Consider the following 16,868-nt stretch of genomic DNA (forward strand, 5'->3'; position numbering starts at 1 on the left):
AAAGAGTGTCTAGAGAGGAGAAGGAGGTCAATTTACATTTATAAGTGTGAAAGAGTGGGTGAGGGTGTGTGATATATAGTGGGAGAGGGGGAGAGGGATGGGGATGTGATAGTATCGAGGGTGACGCTGCTAACGGGGTCAACACAACAGCACCTTATTCATCAGCTCCACCCCCCACCCCCCAAGTTAAGCCAAAGCTTACATGACATTTTCGTCCCTTTTGCCTTTTGCCCTTTGTTTGTGTTGTTAGGCTTCCGTCTCCGTTGCGGAGCCCCCCCAGCCCCCCCTCCCCCACTCACTCTTCTACCAAAACTGCGTCCTCTCTTTGTTTCCCGTGGCTCTGTGGTAGTCGTTTTTGTGTCGGACCCTGGATAGCGCGCGTGAGAGAGAGAGAGAGAGCCCCTGTGAAATGCAGTCGGGGAAGGACGCCATACGCTTCCTTTTTCCTTTGTCTGTCTGTTTGCGTGTGTGGCGAAGTTGTTTCTGTCTGTGGTGAAGATTTGCAGAGGGTGTTTCGAGAGAGAGGGCAGCAGTGGAGGGGTATGAGGGTATGCAATTGCGGTGGATGTAAGAGAATATCGATGGTGATTTTCAGGAAGACAAGGTGCTGGAGGAGCGCTTGAGTGTAGGCAGGGACCGACGGTGGTAGTGAGTGTCGTCGGTGCAAGTTGAGGTGGTGGGAAAGGTCGATGTCTGTTGCGATGATCATCGGTTGTGTCGAGGGGGTTGACAACCTCGGTGGTATGAGTTGATGGAGAGAGTGGTGCCTGTGCATGATTTGCAAGGTGTTTTTGGGAGTAGTTAGGTGTTTTTGAAAATAGTGAGCAGTGATCGACAGGCGGGGCTTTTGTGTTAGCAAATTGGAGACAAGAGAAAGAGCGAGTCTGGCGGGTAGGAACGCGTCGTCTTGTGTATGCTCTGGCTCAGGGAGGTAAAGTGGCGTATGCTGGAGTTGATGCTTGGTATATCGGAGAAGGGATCCGGTTGTGCAAGTGACGTAGTTTACTTTAGTGCATTCTTAGATTATGTAACGCATGGTGTGTTTCGCGTGAGTATTGGTTTTCATGTGGATTCGTGCGGCCGGCCTTGCGGGGTGTTGTGATCATGTTGGAAGAGGTGGTGTTCTTGGAGTCTTTGTGCAACCGTAATTTAGTGCCTTTCTGCTCTTAATTGGTGGATTATATGTAGCCCTATTGTGCCTGGCTTCCCAGTGTTGCTGAATTATCTGCCCTCAATTCAGGCAGACGCTTTTCATCTCTGGCGATAAGAAGGCTGACAGTTACGGTGGCATATTTATAAGGGCCTATCTGAATCTTGTCTCCACAAACGAGTCCCAAGTAGATCTTGCGCCCGGTGAGTAAGGAAGTGTAGTTCTTGACTGAGCACGGGCGCCAGGTCACAGCTGTTGAAGCTTAGGCCCTGAACGCCTGATACTGGTTACTGGAGCGAAATCTATGTTGGCATGAAAGCGATATGTGGTCGCGGTGATGTAGGTGTATCAGATGCTCGGATATGAGTAATCAGGAATGGAAAGGGCTCCGATTTTCGACAGAGGGACGGGAATTGGTGACATAGATGGTTTTATCGGTTTTGGCTCTGTCCATTTGGGGGTTGTTTAGGTGCATGCGACAAATAACGTCGGTACAATCATCACGCGTTCACAATCGGCCCTCAACGGCGTCTTCGTCACTCAACATGGAAGTCATATCTTTGAGGGAGGATGATCGGGTGGAGCGGACGCAACGAGAAATACATGCTGCTCTCTTGCATAATCCTGTCATGGCAGAGCGGAGTCACACTGTTAGGGAGCGGGAGTTGACCTTGGAGCGGGGATTAGAAATACAGGATCGAGAGGCGCACTTTATGTCATCTGCGCGAGCACAGGCCCTGGTGTCTCCCGTGGGCTTGCGATCAACGTCCAGTAAGCGCAAACTGGACGATTATGAAATAGGAGTGGCTGAATCATCCGTGTCTGCGACCTCCCAGGTTGATGGAATTTTCTTTGCTAATGCACCCAAGTTCAGTCAATAACATCTTGTGAAAAGTGTACACGTCCATCACACGCGGTGCTCCGTTTTTCGTTTCTCAGTCGACTGCTCAGATGTTGTACTGTTGCTTTCGATGTATAAACTCATTTCATATTGAAGCTCACTATTGCAGGTACGGGCGAGAAGAGAGACCAGGGAAGATGTGCAGGAAGGGAGTGTGACAGAGTCCAGTGGTAGGGAAAGATTTGAGATAGGATTATTAGTAGGTGCAGCTGAAGCTCAGCCTCTCGATGGAGAGAGCCAAATGCGCGAAGAAGATGGAAACGCTGCCCTTGACGACGATTCCACTTGGGAAGACGAGCCTAATTGGAATCTGAGTTCGTCTGAAGAAATTGGCGAGTCAAGTAAGGAACCCCCTGACAAAATCGAGGATAGCAGCAGAGCAGAAGAGGACCGCAGGCTTGAAGAGGTCAGTGAGGACCATGGCAGCACGCTTCAGGTTGTCTTGGGTGGGCCTACAATGGTCGTTGATTCTGGTAGCAATCCGTATGAGTTCACTTTGACAAGCGATCCGACAAACAGATCATCGACCGGAGTATCGTTGTCTTCTTTAGGCGTCAATGATGTAGGGCGTGTTGAAGTGGAGGCTGGCCATTCAGGGAGCAATGAAGGGAGGACTGATGATCTTGCATCATCAGATGTACAGATAGAAGGAGAAACAGCTGATGACGAGTTTTCTGCTAAAGAGCTGGAAAGAGATGGGATAATTGATTGTCAGGAGGAGCTTATCAGCGGAAATCACAGGAATTCGAGTACTTTGATGACTCGACCTGGTGATTTTATTGCGAGCAGCATCAGCAGCATTTCTAATCTAACAGTTGGAACCTCAGCTGGGCGGATGAATGACGAGAGACTAGTGAGGATTGATGGATGCTCTTCCTCACCAATGGAGTTAAGCCCTGCACGTCTTCAATTCTTTGTTCGAACATATGGTCGTACGATTGTACTGCACGCTCATGCATCTGATCTGGTGGAGTCAGTTCATCAACAAATTTTCGCGAAGACTGGACTTCCTGTCTCAGAACAAAGACTTATTTTTGGTCGGCTGCAGCTCCAGCACGACCAGACATTGGAGTCTTGCCAATTTTACAATGATGCCACACTGACCCTAGTTGCTCGGATGAGGAGTACCGCTCTTCCTGCTTCGTGGCAGCTTATCAATGATCTTGTGGCCACTATTAGGCATATGTGTGATGTTGGTGACCAACAGCTTGGTCTGAAGCTGATGCATTCACAAGATTGTGTGCGAGCAAGCGTGCAGGAATTTTTGAAAATGGCTGTGAAATCTGTGCCTGTCTCTGAGCACATGCAGGTGAGACTTTTCTGTTCTTTAGTGTCTTTTAGTTTCTCTTTCTTTTGCTTTGGTTCTACTGTATTGTTTGCACTGATGATGAACGCAAAAAAATTCGGCAATAGTTTCAAGATGATCTGTGCCGTTGTATGTTAGTTGTACTTGCAGGTTGTTTTATGAAAGGATTGCTTTCTAATGAATGAGCAGCGATTCGTGAAAGACTACATGCTTAAATGTGTTATGTGATCTTTGATAGCAACGGGTAGATCGATTTAAAAATCAGCATGAGTTTTCATCCATTGTTTGCATTAGAAGTGCAGGTGATATCACGTATCAATCTGACACACTAGGATCATTAGCTCTGAACTTCTTTTGGACTTGATAATGACAGGTTTTCGAGCTGGCCGGAGCAACATCTGCCTTAGTCATGTTGCTCCTATCTCCTGTGGAGAGCAATAGAGAATGTGCTGAAGATGCCATTACCCTATTTCTATCTTCAAATGATGAGTATTTGCCCGCCAGCATCCACCGCCATTGCGCACCAGTGCTTCTAGATTTTTGCAAACTTCTAAACAAAAGTGCTCCTAATCATAATCTGTATGCATCCTGCCGACAAACATTGGCTCGACTGCTTGAAACTGTGGGAGTAGCCCATGGAAGTCCATACTTCAATGAAGCTAAAGCAGAAAAAATTGTGGAAGACTTTGCCCCTTTTGTGAACGAGCTCTCTGCTCGGTTGACTCAAAATTTGCGATGTACTGCTAAGGCTTACGCGAGCAAGGAATCACCTGTCAGCTTTTCTTCATATGTGAAGGAAGCTAAAGACTTCACTGCATTTGTGATACCGCTTTGTAAAGCTATTGAGGTTTGTAAGGGAATCGATACTTCTGGATCTGGAAGCATTGCAAAAGAATCTGCAGTTGTCCTTGCTGAGTGCCCTTGTAATACTGATAATGCTGTGGTTTCTGAAGGACTTCTGTCAGGTGAGATATTCCGTATCATTTCGGATAGGATGCTTTTTAAATATTAGCTACAGCCCTCGAAAGGATTAGGTCTGGCTAGGGACAGTGTTATGGACGGGTTATGGAGTCATCTTTACTGTGTTGCTCTTAGAGAGGTTTTAGAATGAATATGGACAATTTAGTCTCCAGTTAGTGATGCCAATGCCTTTTAAGGTCCTGCTGCAACTCTATTTTCAAAACAGATTTAAATTGAGTTGTTTAGTGTTCCTGTGGAAGCTGGTTTCGGAAGTCGCGTAGGTGCTTGTTTCGACCTTAAACTTTGACCTTCTCTTTGCCTCTTATTGATATTTCTGCAGCGTATGATTTTACAAGAAACATAGCAGCTGAAGTGGGAGCTGAAATTGGATCACACGGTTGGCTGCGGCAGTTGTTCAAAGATCTCCTGCTAGAGGTTGACAGCTGCCTGGAAGCTGTTGGGCTTGTCGCAGAACGACAAAATGAGTCGTATGGGCCAGATTCGATTGTATCTGAGGATCGTCCCTTTGGATTGGCTCCATTTCTTGTTGTTCTTAAGGGACTGCACGCCATTGCAAAGCTTTATGAGGGGGCGATGGCAGACCTTATGGAGATGCTACTGGTGCGGCGGGTTTCGCTTAATATTCTAATTAGGCAATCTCGGTGGCAGGTGATTACTCCACAAAAGCCTCAACCGTACTTCGAGAAGCAGTCAGTATTAGCCAGGAATGCAGTTAGGAATTTGTCATGACCTGTTTTATAGCCTTGAATTCCTAAAATGAGGAGATTGACCATGTGTTCCGTAGCAAGACACCAAATTATCCAACAGGTAGATGTTTGTTAATGGAGAGTGTTCTTCATTGGTGGTCGTGTGCCTGTACTAATATATTTCGTACTCTTTATCGTAGTGTCGTGAACTTCATCGGTACTTCACATACTTGGTAAGGACATGAATGTTTTTCTAAATTCATATTCTTTTTTCTGAAAACCCTTGTGGCTGCAGCAGGACGAAGATTTCTGGTTATTGGAACACAAATCATTATTAGATTTTGAATCAAAGAGACGTCTGGTGATGGCTATGCTTCCTGAACCTCAGGATGACCATGATGAGCGACAAGAAGTAGTCGTGAAGCGAGCAACGCTTTTGACGGAGTCTTTTGAGCAACTCGCGTACGTTGAGCCAGAAGTGCTTCAGGGAGGTATCTCTGTGGAGTTCGCGACCGAGGAAGCCACTGGACCAGGGGTATTACGTGAGTGGTTCTCAATGATATGCCGAGAGATTTTCAATCCGCAAAACGCCCTTTTCTTGGCCTGTCCCAACGATAGACGGAGGTTTTTCCCAAATCCTGGTATGTCGAGCTTTTCTCCACTCTTCCCTTAATGTATTTAGCTTCTGAAACCCGTGAAGCAGCTTCTGCTATCATTTGTTATTTCTATGCCAAGAGCTAGGTGACTGTCCAGTGTTCCATTTTATTTACGTAATTTCTGACTTGAATATCTTTGGAACTTTGCAGCATCTGGAGTGAACCCTGGACATCTTACATACTTTAGGTTTTGTGGGCGAGTAATTGCTCTAGCATTGATGCACCGTGTGCAAATGGATGTGGTGTTTGCTCTCTCTTTCTTCAAACAGCTGGCGGGGCTGCCAGTTCTGTGGGAAGATGCAAAGGATGCTGACCCAACACTGTACGAAAGCTGCAAGAAAATTTTGGAGTTGGATGCTGATTTGATTGATACCGATATCTTGGGCCTAACTTTTGTCAGTGAAGTTGAAGAATTGGGTTCCCACAAATCAATGGAACTCTGCCTGGGTGGAAAAGATATGGTGGTGACTAGTGAAAATCGCAGACACTTCGTTGAATTGCTGGTCCAGCGGCGATTAGTGTCTTCTGTTGCGGAACAGGTCAAATCATTTTCACAAGGTTTCTCAGATTTGCTTCTTAACAGCACCACCCATCAACAGTTTATACGAGCGCTGACACCTGAGGATCTTGATCTGATGCTATATGGAAAGGATAGGAATATTTGTCTTGAAGATTGGAAAGCACACACTGAATACCATGACTACTCTGCAACCGACGATTACATAATCTGGTTCTGGCAGGTGAAGATAGCTTGGCATTGATTTGGCATATTTTTAATGATTTCTCAAACTAAACTCTAGGTTTGGTATTGAGAATCGCCTTTCAGCGTAAAATGTTGTCATCTGTACATGTAACAGTACGCCTGGATTTAGAGTCATGTCATTGCTTGTACCTACATCAGGCTTGTTTCTGCTTTATGTTCTAGTTTTCATTAGGTTCCGAGATACTGGAGCACCTTGCTAGAGTTTTTTCTTTCTAATTAAGTTCTTTGTCTGGATGCTTATCCCGGAATTTTTTTTGGTAACGTGTGCGGGCATGTAATATCTAATAAAAGCGTGGATTGACAGATTGTGGAGAAGATGGCCCCAGACCAGCGTAGAAGGCTTCTCTTCTTCTCAACTTCAGTAGTACACTTGCCAGCAGAAGGTTTTGCGGGACTTTCATCAAAGTTCCATATCCATAGGGCTCATACGGATATAAGTTGGTTGCCGACTGCTCATACATGCTTCTATCAACTGGTTCTTCCAGCCTACCCAACTTATGAAATCATGTGTGCACGGTTACTGGCAATTACAGAGCGTCATGTCGCAGAAGGTTTTGGGTTTGCTTAGGCAAAATAACAGGGTAACGATTGTAAAGAGAAATACACATTCCCCTTTTGCTGTGAGTCAGGAGATTTCATTGGGAGAACGAGGTACGTTCATCCTTCGCCAGAAAAGCTACCTTCAATGCTCTGTGTTCAGCTTGGTGATGCACATTGCAGAGGATGGAAATAGATTTTTTGTTGTAAAATATATGAAAGACACATGAAAAGATGCTGCATCAAGGTGAGACAGGACTTCCTAGTTTGTTTGAAATATTCTTTAGTGGACCAGGGTGGAAGGTCTGATTCATCCACATGTGTTCCTTTCAGTCACTTCAAGGAAATAAATGTGTCAGTTCTTGTAGCAAGTATTCTCATTCTGGCAATGAAATAGTGTGTCTGTATGTCAGTCAATTGTTGCCCAAAATTGAGTCCATGTTTGAGACTTTTGTGTTCACATGATCATATGATTAAAAAGGACAAAATGTAAACTTATAAAAACACATGCCGGCATCCATCAATGATACCTCAACAATCGGTACCCTTTGTGCTCTTGAGATGTTCAAGAATTTTTAGTAGAGTATATATTGAGATATGTTAACTTGCTAGAATATGCATTCTTTCTTTTCTGAGACTAGGTCACAGAAATGCTGGAAACCTTCCTTTCTTCAGATTTTTCTTGAATGTTACTTATAATCTGCTGATGTCATGGCCTTGTGTGTGAAGTACATAATAAGCTAGTATATTTATATCTGATCATTCTGAATTAATAAAACAAAAAGGTTGGATATTAAAACTGGTGAAGAATAACTACATTTTGAACATTATAAATTTGAGAAGATCAATAACACATCTAGGATAAACAAAAACAAAAACCTCATTCTTCTATATGATTCCTATGTAATTATAATTACAAGGAAATGTTTAAGTGACCTAAGCTTTTATTAAATCGATCTATTGTCAATACCATCATTACACCTTCTTGACCCATGTCCCTTGTTCCTTGCCTTTGTCCTTATTCCTTGTCTTGATCTCTTTACTCTTTGAACTTGTTCCTCATTCCAAGTGTCCATCCTTCATCCAAAGGCCTCTTGCAAGGCAATCTAAGAAAACTAAATTTGATTCTATCATTTAAGCCTTTGAATCTTGCTCATGGCACCTCATAAGACCATAGATAATATTAGCAATTTATATGTTGGCTTGGAATATGCATCTTGCCGCAAACTTTGAGTTTAGTTTTTGCAAGTTGAATTGGTGCATCAATGGTATTAGGATCAATGCACCTACAACTTGATTGTTTTATGTTGATTTGTTATTGTTAGTAGTGAAAGAATAATAGGAATATGAAATCCCTATGTTTGCAACAGCACTGCCTCCATTTTAATAATCAAGATATCTATGCCTTGTTATTACATGAGCAAAGGTTGACACGATTTCATATTTTGTACATAAAACAACAATCAAACTTGCTATTAGGCAATTCATTTAACAAAGCTTGTATAAGCTTTATAATCATGTTGTTACAATAAGAGGAAATGATGCACCACTATTATGCTTCTCTACTCTTAAGTCTCAAATCAATCTTACATGGATGGAATTTATAGCCACAATCATTGTAATATCTCATAGTTGCTTTCTTCCACTTGTTTAAGAAATTCCAAAGTAAGTGTTTTGTTAATTAAAAAACCACTTGAAAACTATTAACTTAAATCAATTACAAGATGCCAAGACTTGAGAGAGAGTATAATTATAAAGAAATACATCAAGATTGCTTCTAATCTTTGGAGGCATGGATGAAGAGAAAAACATATGTTGGTTGTGGCCTATGACTTGACTTTTGTTTGGTATAGAAGAGCTAATGAGATGAAAGAGTCCAATAAGTCTACTATATGTATTGAATTTGTGGTTGTCTCTACTTTTGAATAGTGTATTTTGATCTTTTTGTTAATGTAATGGATCCTTAATTTTTCATCTGTAATGTCATGAGCAAAAATGCTATAATCTTCATTACCATAGGTAGTACAATGCAAATACCTTGCGGTGCTTTAGAAAAATCTAGCTTTTGAGCACAATTTGATGTCTACATACTAAAGGATTACGAATAAAGTTGCGAAAGGCTATAGCCATTACCATTTCTTCATCTCATTAGAAATATGATACATACTTTTCTATAATGAAAGATGTATCTTGACTCCAAACTAGATTGAAATATTGCAACAACCCTTGTATTCCATAAGGGACTCCTAGAAGGTAATAATCTTATTGATGATTGCCATCTTGGATTGTGGGATGGAGATAAAGATTTTGATGATTGCCATCTTGGATTGTGGGATGGAGATAAAGATTCTTATGCCACACAAATTGTGATCCATAAGAAGAATAAGCTTATAGATGTCTACATTGACTAGCAAATAAAAAAAATATGTATATGCTATTGTATATGTCTTAGAGGTACTTCCAAGTTATCATACTTATTATTTTGAATATTCAAGCTCTGCCCACCAAGTATACTACAATTTTGTGAGTGTCATTATATAGTAGTACAAATAAATTTTTAGATTTTTTACTCACATTTGGCTAAAAATAAGCTACAATGCATTGAATATTATTATAATTTCATGGAACTAAAAACTTAAAGTAGCCATATGCTGTCAAGACTAATATTGTCCATAGCATCTAATAGAGCAATCTCAAATCCTTCTCCTTATACCATACTATCAGTGATTCATATAACTTCATTGCTATAAGACTTTCTTAGAGTATGTTATTTGTAAAAACTAAATTCAAAGTTTGTAGCAAGAAGCATATTTTAATCTAACATACAATTTTTTAGTGTTATCCATGGTATTGCATGGTCTTATTAGCAAGACTTAGAAGCTCAAATGAGAGAATCAAGTTCAATTTTCTTCAGCTGTCCTACAAGAGATGTAGGGATATGAGATGAGCACTAAGAACAAAGACAAGGGGTTGAAAATGGAAAAAAAAGTAATAGGATATGAATAAGATATTTGTATTGTTGACACATAAAAGTAGATAATTAGAGCCACGTTTGAAAAGTTTTTAGAATTGAAGCTAGATTGATGGTTTATGTGGGATCCACCATGGAACATTCTAAAAAATATTTAAGGTGATTATTTAGATGGGACTTATCATTAGGAATATTTTAGAAAATTCTAAAATAATTGGACAAAATATAAATAGGACTAACCAAGGCCATTTGGATATCCAATCACATATGGCTTTGGTCCCTTTTTCTTAGTAAAATTTGGTTTTGTACTTTTGTGTTCAATTCTATTCTATTCTCTTTTGCTTTATTTTACCTTTCATATTCTATTCTATTTAGATTTGTTCAGTTTTGTTTTAATCTACGTTGTCCTACATTGTAATGAGATTTATATTGCTATAGATTGAAAGAGTCTTAGATCTTAGACATAGTCCTGTCCCATTTCATTGATATCAAGGCAAGTTTTAGTTTATTCTTTGATAGTGTATTGATAGCCACCGTCTAGTTGGAGGTCATTTGTTGTAGTCACATCAAATACTCTTTTGAGGCTACTATGAGCTACTTTTAAGATATCAACTAGAAGAAGAGAAGGTGTTACAATAGCAGAGTTGAATAAGAAAATTGTAGCATGGAAGTTATGGCAAAGCAATCTTAGATAGAGACTCAGATATAACACCTTATAGGCTAGATAGCTACTCTGCAAGGGCAAATGGAAGCCTCTAAGACAAGAGACTTGACATTTATTAGGCTAAAATTCAATAAGTTCAATACATACTCTGGGACTTTAAGACAAGAAGATGTATGTCAATGGCTCTTTAGTATGAAATAATACTTCCAGCTATTTGGAACAAATACCACCAAAGAAATTATATATGCCATCAGCTATTTGAAAGGTGTAATAGCCATTTGGTGGCAACATTGAGTTCAAAGTTATGGTACTCAAGGTGGATTTTGTAATTGGGAGGAGTTTGAGATCGAGTTTAAGAGTCAATTTTGGTCCATCAATGTAGACAAGATAATACACAATTAGTCAGCTAACTTTACACAATCCAAGTCAGTACAAGATTATGTCTTCCAATTCAAGTCTTTATATTTCTAAATTGGTAATATTTCAGAGGCAGAGATACTAGATCAGTTTGTTCAAGGATTAAAATTTGTGGTTCAGCAAGAGGTGGAAATAAGAGATTTATAAATATTTGAGGATGCAATAAGAATTACAGAGAAGGTTGATATTATAGATTTCAAAAAATATGGAACACAATCTATAGAACAAAGTCTTATGCTACTATTCAATACTATGGCACAACAACCAATGCCAATAGAGATTGATGCTCTGTAAGAATTACTGACACTACAGAGACAACAAATATTAGCGCAAAAGGGATTATATTTCTACTATTGAAAGCCAAACCATCAAATTGGAAGTTGTTCAAAACATCAAAATTTAGGCACCAACAAATCAAGGTGGATTTATAATCTCAAGATTTATCAAGTCAATAACAAAATGAAGCAGGGAAATAGAGCTTCCTAATAAAGGCACCAAAGGCTAATACTAGTAATAGCTATTGTTTTTTAGAGATAAATGGCATGGCTTCACACAACTATCAAAAAGATTGATTGGTGTATCTAATAGGTCGACTAATAAGTCTAATGGGTCAATCAAGAGGATAACAATGTCGAGTGCTTGTAGATTGCAGCTCCATAGAAAATTATGTCTCGATTAGAATTATCGACCGATTTGGGATTAAAACCAAGGTGATCAAAGAAAGGAGTATATACCTAATAGATGAGTGAGAGAACATATTGAATGAGACATGTAAAGAAGAAACCTTAAGGTTGAATGATATGTATGCTTTAAGAAAGAAGTTCAAAGTAACAAAGTTCAAATATGATGTTATCCTTAGTATGCCATGACTAGAAGTAGAAAATAAGCAAGTTTCTTTCAAAGATAGTAGATGTTGTTGAAGATCAACAAGTTCTTACTTAGTTATCATCGTATAAAGATTAAGCATAGTAAGTTACTAATAGTTGAAAGGGAGCAAAGGATTAAAAGAAGTTACTATGACGGCGGCTAGGATTTTAAGGTGGCAGCTAAATTAAGATGAATCTAGATCTAGATCTAGATTGAAAGGATGAACGTGACTTTGTATGAGATCTATGTACTTGGGATGTAAATTCTACCTATAAGTAAAGAATGTTAGAAGTAAGAGATATCTTTCTCCATATTTCTTTTAGACTACAACCCTTGCTGATGCTAAGTATTTGTAGCTTTTAGACTTCTTTTCTTCAATAGGATGTGGGTCGACTCACATTTACTTGAGTGTTTTTTTTTTAAGTTCTTTGAAGTGGTTTTTGTAAGTATGAAGTAGATCAAGTTGTTGTTGCTGATGTTAGGCTTTAGAAGAACCTAACTATCAGATTTAGATCTAGATCTAGATCTTGATTTGTTCTTACTTGTGGTTAAGAGCATTTTGGTGTTGGTGTTTTGTTTTTCTACCTAAGGATAAAGTTTGCATTGTACTATTGCTGAGATAGATCCTTGGTGATCTAACTTTATGATTTCATGTCCTAAAGTTGTTGATTTTGCTTAAAAGACCTTTTATAGTGTATAGAAGTGATTTGTGAGCATAAGAGAGATATTAGAGTGGCAAATCAGATTTGAGACACTAAGATAGGTCATCAGACTTGTGAGAAGTCTTAGAAGTGAAGTTGAGAGTGTTTTTGAGAGTAAAAATACTAGTTTGTTCACAAAGAAGGATTCTATGATTCTAAAGCAGCAAAACATTCTTCTTGATTTTGAGAGCATTAGGACTTCTTCTTACAATCTTTTTTGATACAACCCTTCCTTAGACATGGCTTCAAGTGAGAGTGAAGGATTGAGAGTTATTGAAAAGTTTAGAGGTGAGAACTTCTAGCATTGGAAGATAAAAATGGAGTTGTTGTTGGCGTCTTTGGATCTTTGGGATATTGTAGATAAAAGTGAAGAGGCTCCAAGCAAAGATGTTGATATGAAGGAGAAGAAGGAGTTTAAACATAGTGAAAAGAAGGCTTTTGGATTGATTGCAACCAATGTGGATGAGGCCAACTTCTCCCACATTATCTCTTGCAAAGGATCAACAGAAGCATGGAAGACTCTTTGCAACATCTATGAGAGTAAAAACTTATCCAACATCATTTATACAAGGACAAAGTTCTTCACTTATAAGATGGAAGAAGATGAAGACCTCATGGCTCATGTCAATAAAGTAAAGGCTCTTGCAAACCAACTAGCAATTGTTGACAAGCCTTAAGAAGAAAGTGATATTGTAATGACCTTGCTAATGAGCCTTCCCGAATCCTACAACTACCTTATTGTGGCATTGGAGTCCATTAAACTAAAAGAGCTTACAATGAAATATGTGACGGCAAAACTTGCCCATGAAGTAACCAAGAAAAAAGAAAAAGAGCCCCAAAGTGAAGATTCAATACTCTACTCATGTCAAGGCAAGGGCAATTATCCAAATCAACAAGGTAATGTCAAATCTTGCTTCATTTGTGGCAAAGTAGGCCATTTTGCGTGAAATTGCTACAAAGGCAAAAAGATGAAGAAGGAGAATGCAAATAATGTGCAAGATGAGTTTAAAGGACAAGATTATGCATTCACAGCAAGAAATGGGACCTCAATGGCTGCCATGTCAAGATAGATTGTGGATTCAGGTTGTTCCAAGCATATGACACCTTATAAGTGTTCATTTGACACTTATGAGGCTATTCCACTATCAAACGTCGTGTTGGCAGATAGTGATACATGTGAAGCCATTGGAATTAGCTCTATTATAGTAGAGATAGTTGTGAATGGACAAACCAATAAGATCAAACTCAAAAATGTCTTTCATGTGCCTAAGATGAAGCAAAACCTACTTTCGGTGAGTAAACTTATAATGAAAGGTTTTAAAGTTCAATTTGACATAAATGGATGTTTTGTAAGAACATTGAATAGAGACAAGGTCTTCAAAGGCTTGAAACAGGGAAATTTGTACTATCTCATTAGTAAAAAGGTGAATAGAGTGGAAGTAGCCGCATTTGCTGAATTTACATCAAACCAAGATAAGTTGAATATATGACATCATCGCCTTGGCCATTTAAATGTGAAGAGTATGAGAGAACTCAAGACTATGGTAAGTGGCTCACATCTTGGCAATATAAGCCAAAATACAAAACAACTTACATGTGAAGGATGCATACAAGGCAAACAACAAAAGGCCTCATTTCCAAGGAGTGTAGTAACACATGCTACCAAGTTGCTGGAGATTGTCCATTCGGATGTATGTGGACCTATGAAAAATACAAATATTGTAGTATCAAGGTATTTTCTCACTTTCATTGATAATTATTTAAGAAAGATTTGGATCTAGATTCTTAAAGCCAAGAGTGAATGCTTTTAGAGGTTTAAGGAGTTTCAAGTACTTGTTGAAAAACAAAGTGAATGCAAGATCAAGGTGCTACATACAGACAATAGAGGTGAGTACATGTCTAAGCAATTTGATGTTTATTTGAAGAATGAAGGAATTGCTAGACAAACCACAACTCCATACACTCTACAACAAAATGGTGTTGCAGAAAGGACAAATCAAACCATTATAGAGATGACAAGGAGCATGCTTAATGCTCAAAACCTTGGCTATGAGTTTTGGGTGGAAGCTGTGGTGAATGCAGTGTATACAAGAAATAGGTGTCCAACAAGTGTTCTTGCATCAATGACACTACAAGAAGCTTGAAGTGGGAGACAACCTTGCATTTCTCATATGAGGACCTTTGATTGCATTGCATATACCAGATTATATGAGGTCCAAACTTGATGCAAAAGGTACAAAGTGTGTGTTTCTTGGTTATTCAGAAGGTACTAAGGCATATAGGCTAATGTGCTTGGAAACCAAGAAGATCATCAAAAGTCATGATGTTGAGTTTTTGGAACACAAGAGTGCTTATGAACACTTGAAAGAGTATCCAAGTAGGAGTAATGGTGTGTTTGTAGACACATCTTTGAATTCAACAAAAAAACAAGAAGATGAAGACAATGAAGATAACAAAGATGAAAATTCGAAGAAGATTGAAAAGTTGAAGGCTCCTACATTTGATAGGACCAGCAATGAAAGAAATGAAGATGTTGAAGATTGGAATGATCATAATGAGGAAGAGTACCAACCATTGAGTGAGAAACAAGAAGGTTTTAGAGTTGAAAAAGAACATGGAGTGCAACAAGGTGAATATTATTCTACAAGTGAAAGGAGATATCTTTTGAGAGAAAAAAGGCAACGTGGCCAATGGTGGAAGGATCACATCTTCTCTCAAGTAAGTGAAGAACATGCAAATATTGCTCTTCTTGTTGATCCATTATCTTTGTGTGATGCTATGGAGTGTGAAGATGCAATCAAGTGGGAGAAGGCTATGGAAGAAGAGTACCAATCTCTTATGGACAATGGTACATAGAAATTGGCACCTCTTCCAGCAAATCAATCTAGTGTTGGTTGTAAGTGGATATTTAGGACTAAAAGAGATGCAATGGATGTGGTGGTGAGGCACAATGCAAGATTAGTTGCCAAAAGATACTCACATATTGTTGGAATTGATTTCAATGAGACTTATGTACTCATTGCCAAATTCACCACCATTAGGACCATTGTAGCAATTGGGTCAACAATGGATTTGAAAATACACCAAATAGATGTGAAGACAGCTTTTTTGAATGGAGAATTGCAAGAAGACATCTACATGGACCAACTTCAAGGATTTATACAACAAGGCAAAGAACATCTTGTGTACAAATTGAATAATTCCTTATATGGATTGAAACAATCACCAAGGGCATAGTACCAATGAATTGACACCTTCTTTGTCAATGAAGAGTTTGTGAGGTATTAGGCTGATCACTCATTGTATGTGATGCAATCTAGAGAGTTCTTGCTGATTGTAATCTTTTAAATTGATGATTTGATGATCTTGGCTAAAAATATGGAAAAGATGGATTGGATGAATGCCAAATTATAGAAGAAATATGAGATGAGTGATTTGAGAGAGTTGCACTATTGCTTGGGAGTGGAATTTGTAAGAGATTGTGGTAACAAGACCATTACAATGAGCCGAATCAAGTATATTAAAAAAGTGTTGAAATGATTTAACATGGAGGAATATAAGTCTATTGATATTGAAGAACAAGCACTTTGAAGACACAACACTTAGCATCAGCAAGGTTGCACACAAAGAGAGTATGGAATAAGATGTCTTTCACTTCCAATACCCATTACTTAAAGGTAGTGGTTGCTGCCCTAAAAGACAACTTCCATTCTTTGATTTTTACACATGTGGCCCTAAGATCCTTTTGGCATCTCACGAGCCTTGAGGGTATCCTATGACATATACTAATGACTCATACCTAGTCTTTGGATATTCTCTTGTTAATACTTTATTCTTTTGACTTTGACTCTTGGTCCATGACTTTGTCCTATATCCATTGGATGCCTTTACCATATACGAAGAGTCAAACCTTTGACCATTAGCAACTTACCTAAGTTAATATCCTCTATGAAGTAACTTATTTTACTTTTATTTTAAGAATTGGAACACCGTTAGAGGCAAATTTGAAGTTGATGAAGCTCACGGCTGAGGAGTTTGTACAAGTTGAAGGTGAGATGCAAAGTTTTCCATACAAGGCACCAGTAGGCTCATTTATGTATGCAATGGTGGCCACAAGAGTCGATCTTGCATATGCGATAAGTGTTATAAGCCAACACATGTCTAAGGCTGGACCAATACATTGAAAAATAGTAAAGAGAATATTAAGAAACTTAAAAGGTACTAAGGACTTCAAATTGTACCTTGGTGGTAAGAACATTGATTTGCAA

The 16,868-nt window shown here is 39.1% G+C and overlaps 1 protein-coding gene across 2 annotated transcripts; it reads left to right on the top strand.

Moving 5' to 3' along the window:
- The first annotated feature begins 231 nt into the window (after positions 1-231).
- LOC112294416 (E3 ubiquitin-protein ligase UPL5) lies at positions 232-7,347 on the top strand. Of its 2 annotated transcripts, none has more exons than XM_024544785.3 (7): positions 232-1,986; positions 2,161-3,360; positions 3,731-4,322; positions 4,658-4,986; positions 5,320-5,665; positions 5,831-6,420; positions 6,748-7,347. In XM_024544785.3, the coding sequence occupies exons 1-7, from the start codon at positions 1,576-1,578 to the stop codon at positions 7,009-7,011; spliced, it is 3,732 nt and encodes a 1,243-aa protein (XP_024400553.1). In that variant the 5' UTR covers positions 232-1,575; the 3' UTR covers positions 7,012-7,347. The 2 variants fall into 2 exon arrangements, with proteins under 2 accessions (XP_024400553.1, XP_024400554.1); XM_024544786.3 differs by having other exon boundaries at positions 5,323-5,665.
- Positions 7,348-16,868: the final 9,521 nt, after the last annotated feature.

The sequence above is a fragment of the Physcomitrium patens genome, chromosome 17, assembly GCF_059467195.1.
Source record: "Physcomitrium patens ecotype Gransden chromosome 17, ASM5946719v1, whole genome shotgun sequence".
NCBI classification, from domain to species: domain Eukaryota; kingdom Viridiplantae; phylum Streptophyta; class Bryopsida; order Funariales; family Funariaceae; genus Physcomitrium; species Physcomitrium patens.

Excerpts from the sequence above, each read along its gene's own strand:
- LOC112294416 (XM_024544785.3), top strand. The coding sequence starts at position 1,576 with ATGGTTTTATCGGTTTTGGCTCTGTCCATTTGGGGGTTGTTTAGGTGC. Across the intron at positions 3,361-3,730 it reads CTGTCTCTGAGCACATGCAG|GTTTTCGAGCTGGCCGGAGC; the intron begins GTGAGACTTTTC and ends TGATAATGACAG. Across the intron at positions 4,987-5,319 it reads TTAGGCAATCTCGGTGGCAG|CAGGACGAAGATTTCTGGTT; the intron begins GTGATTACTCCA and ends TTGTGGCTGCAG.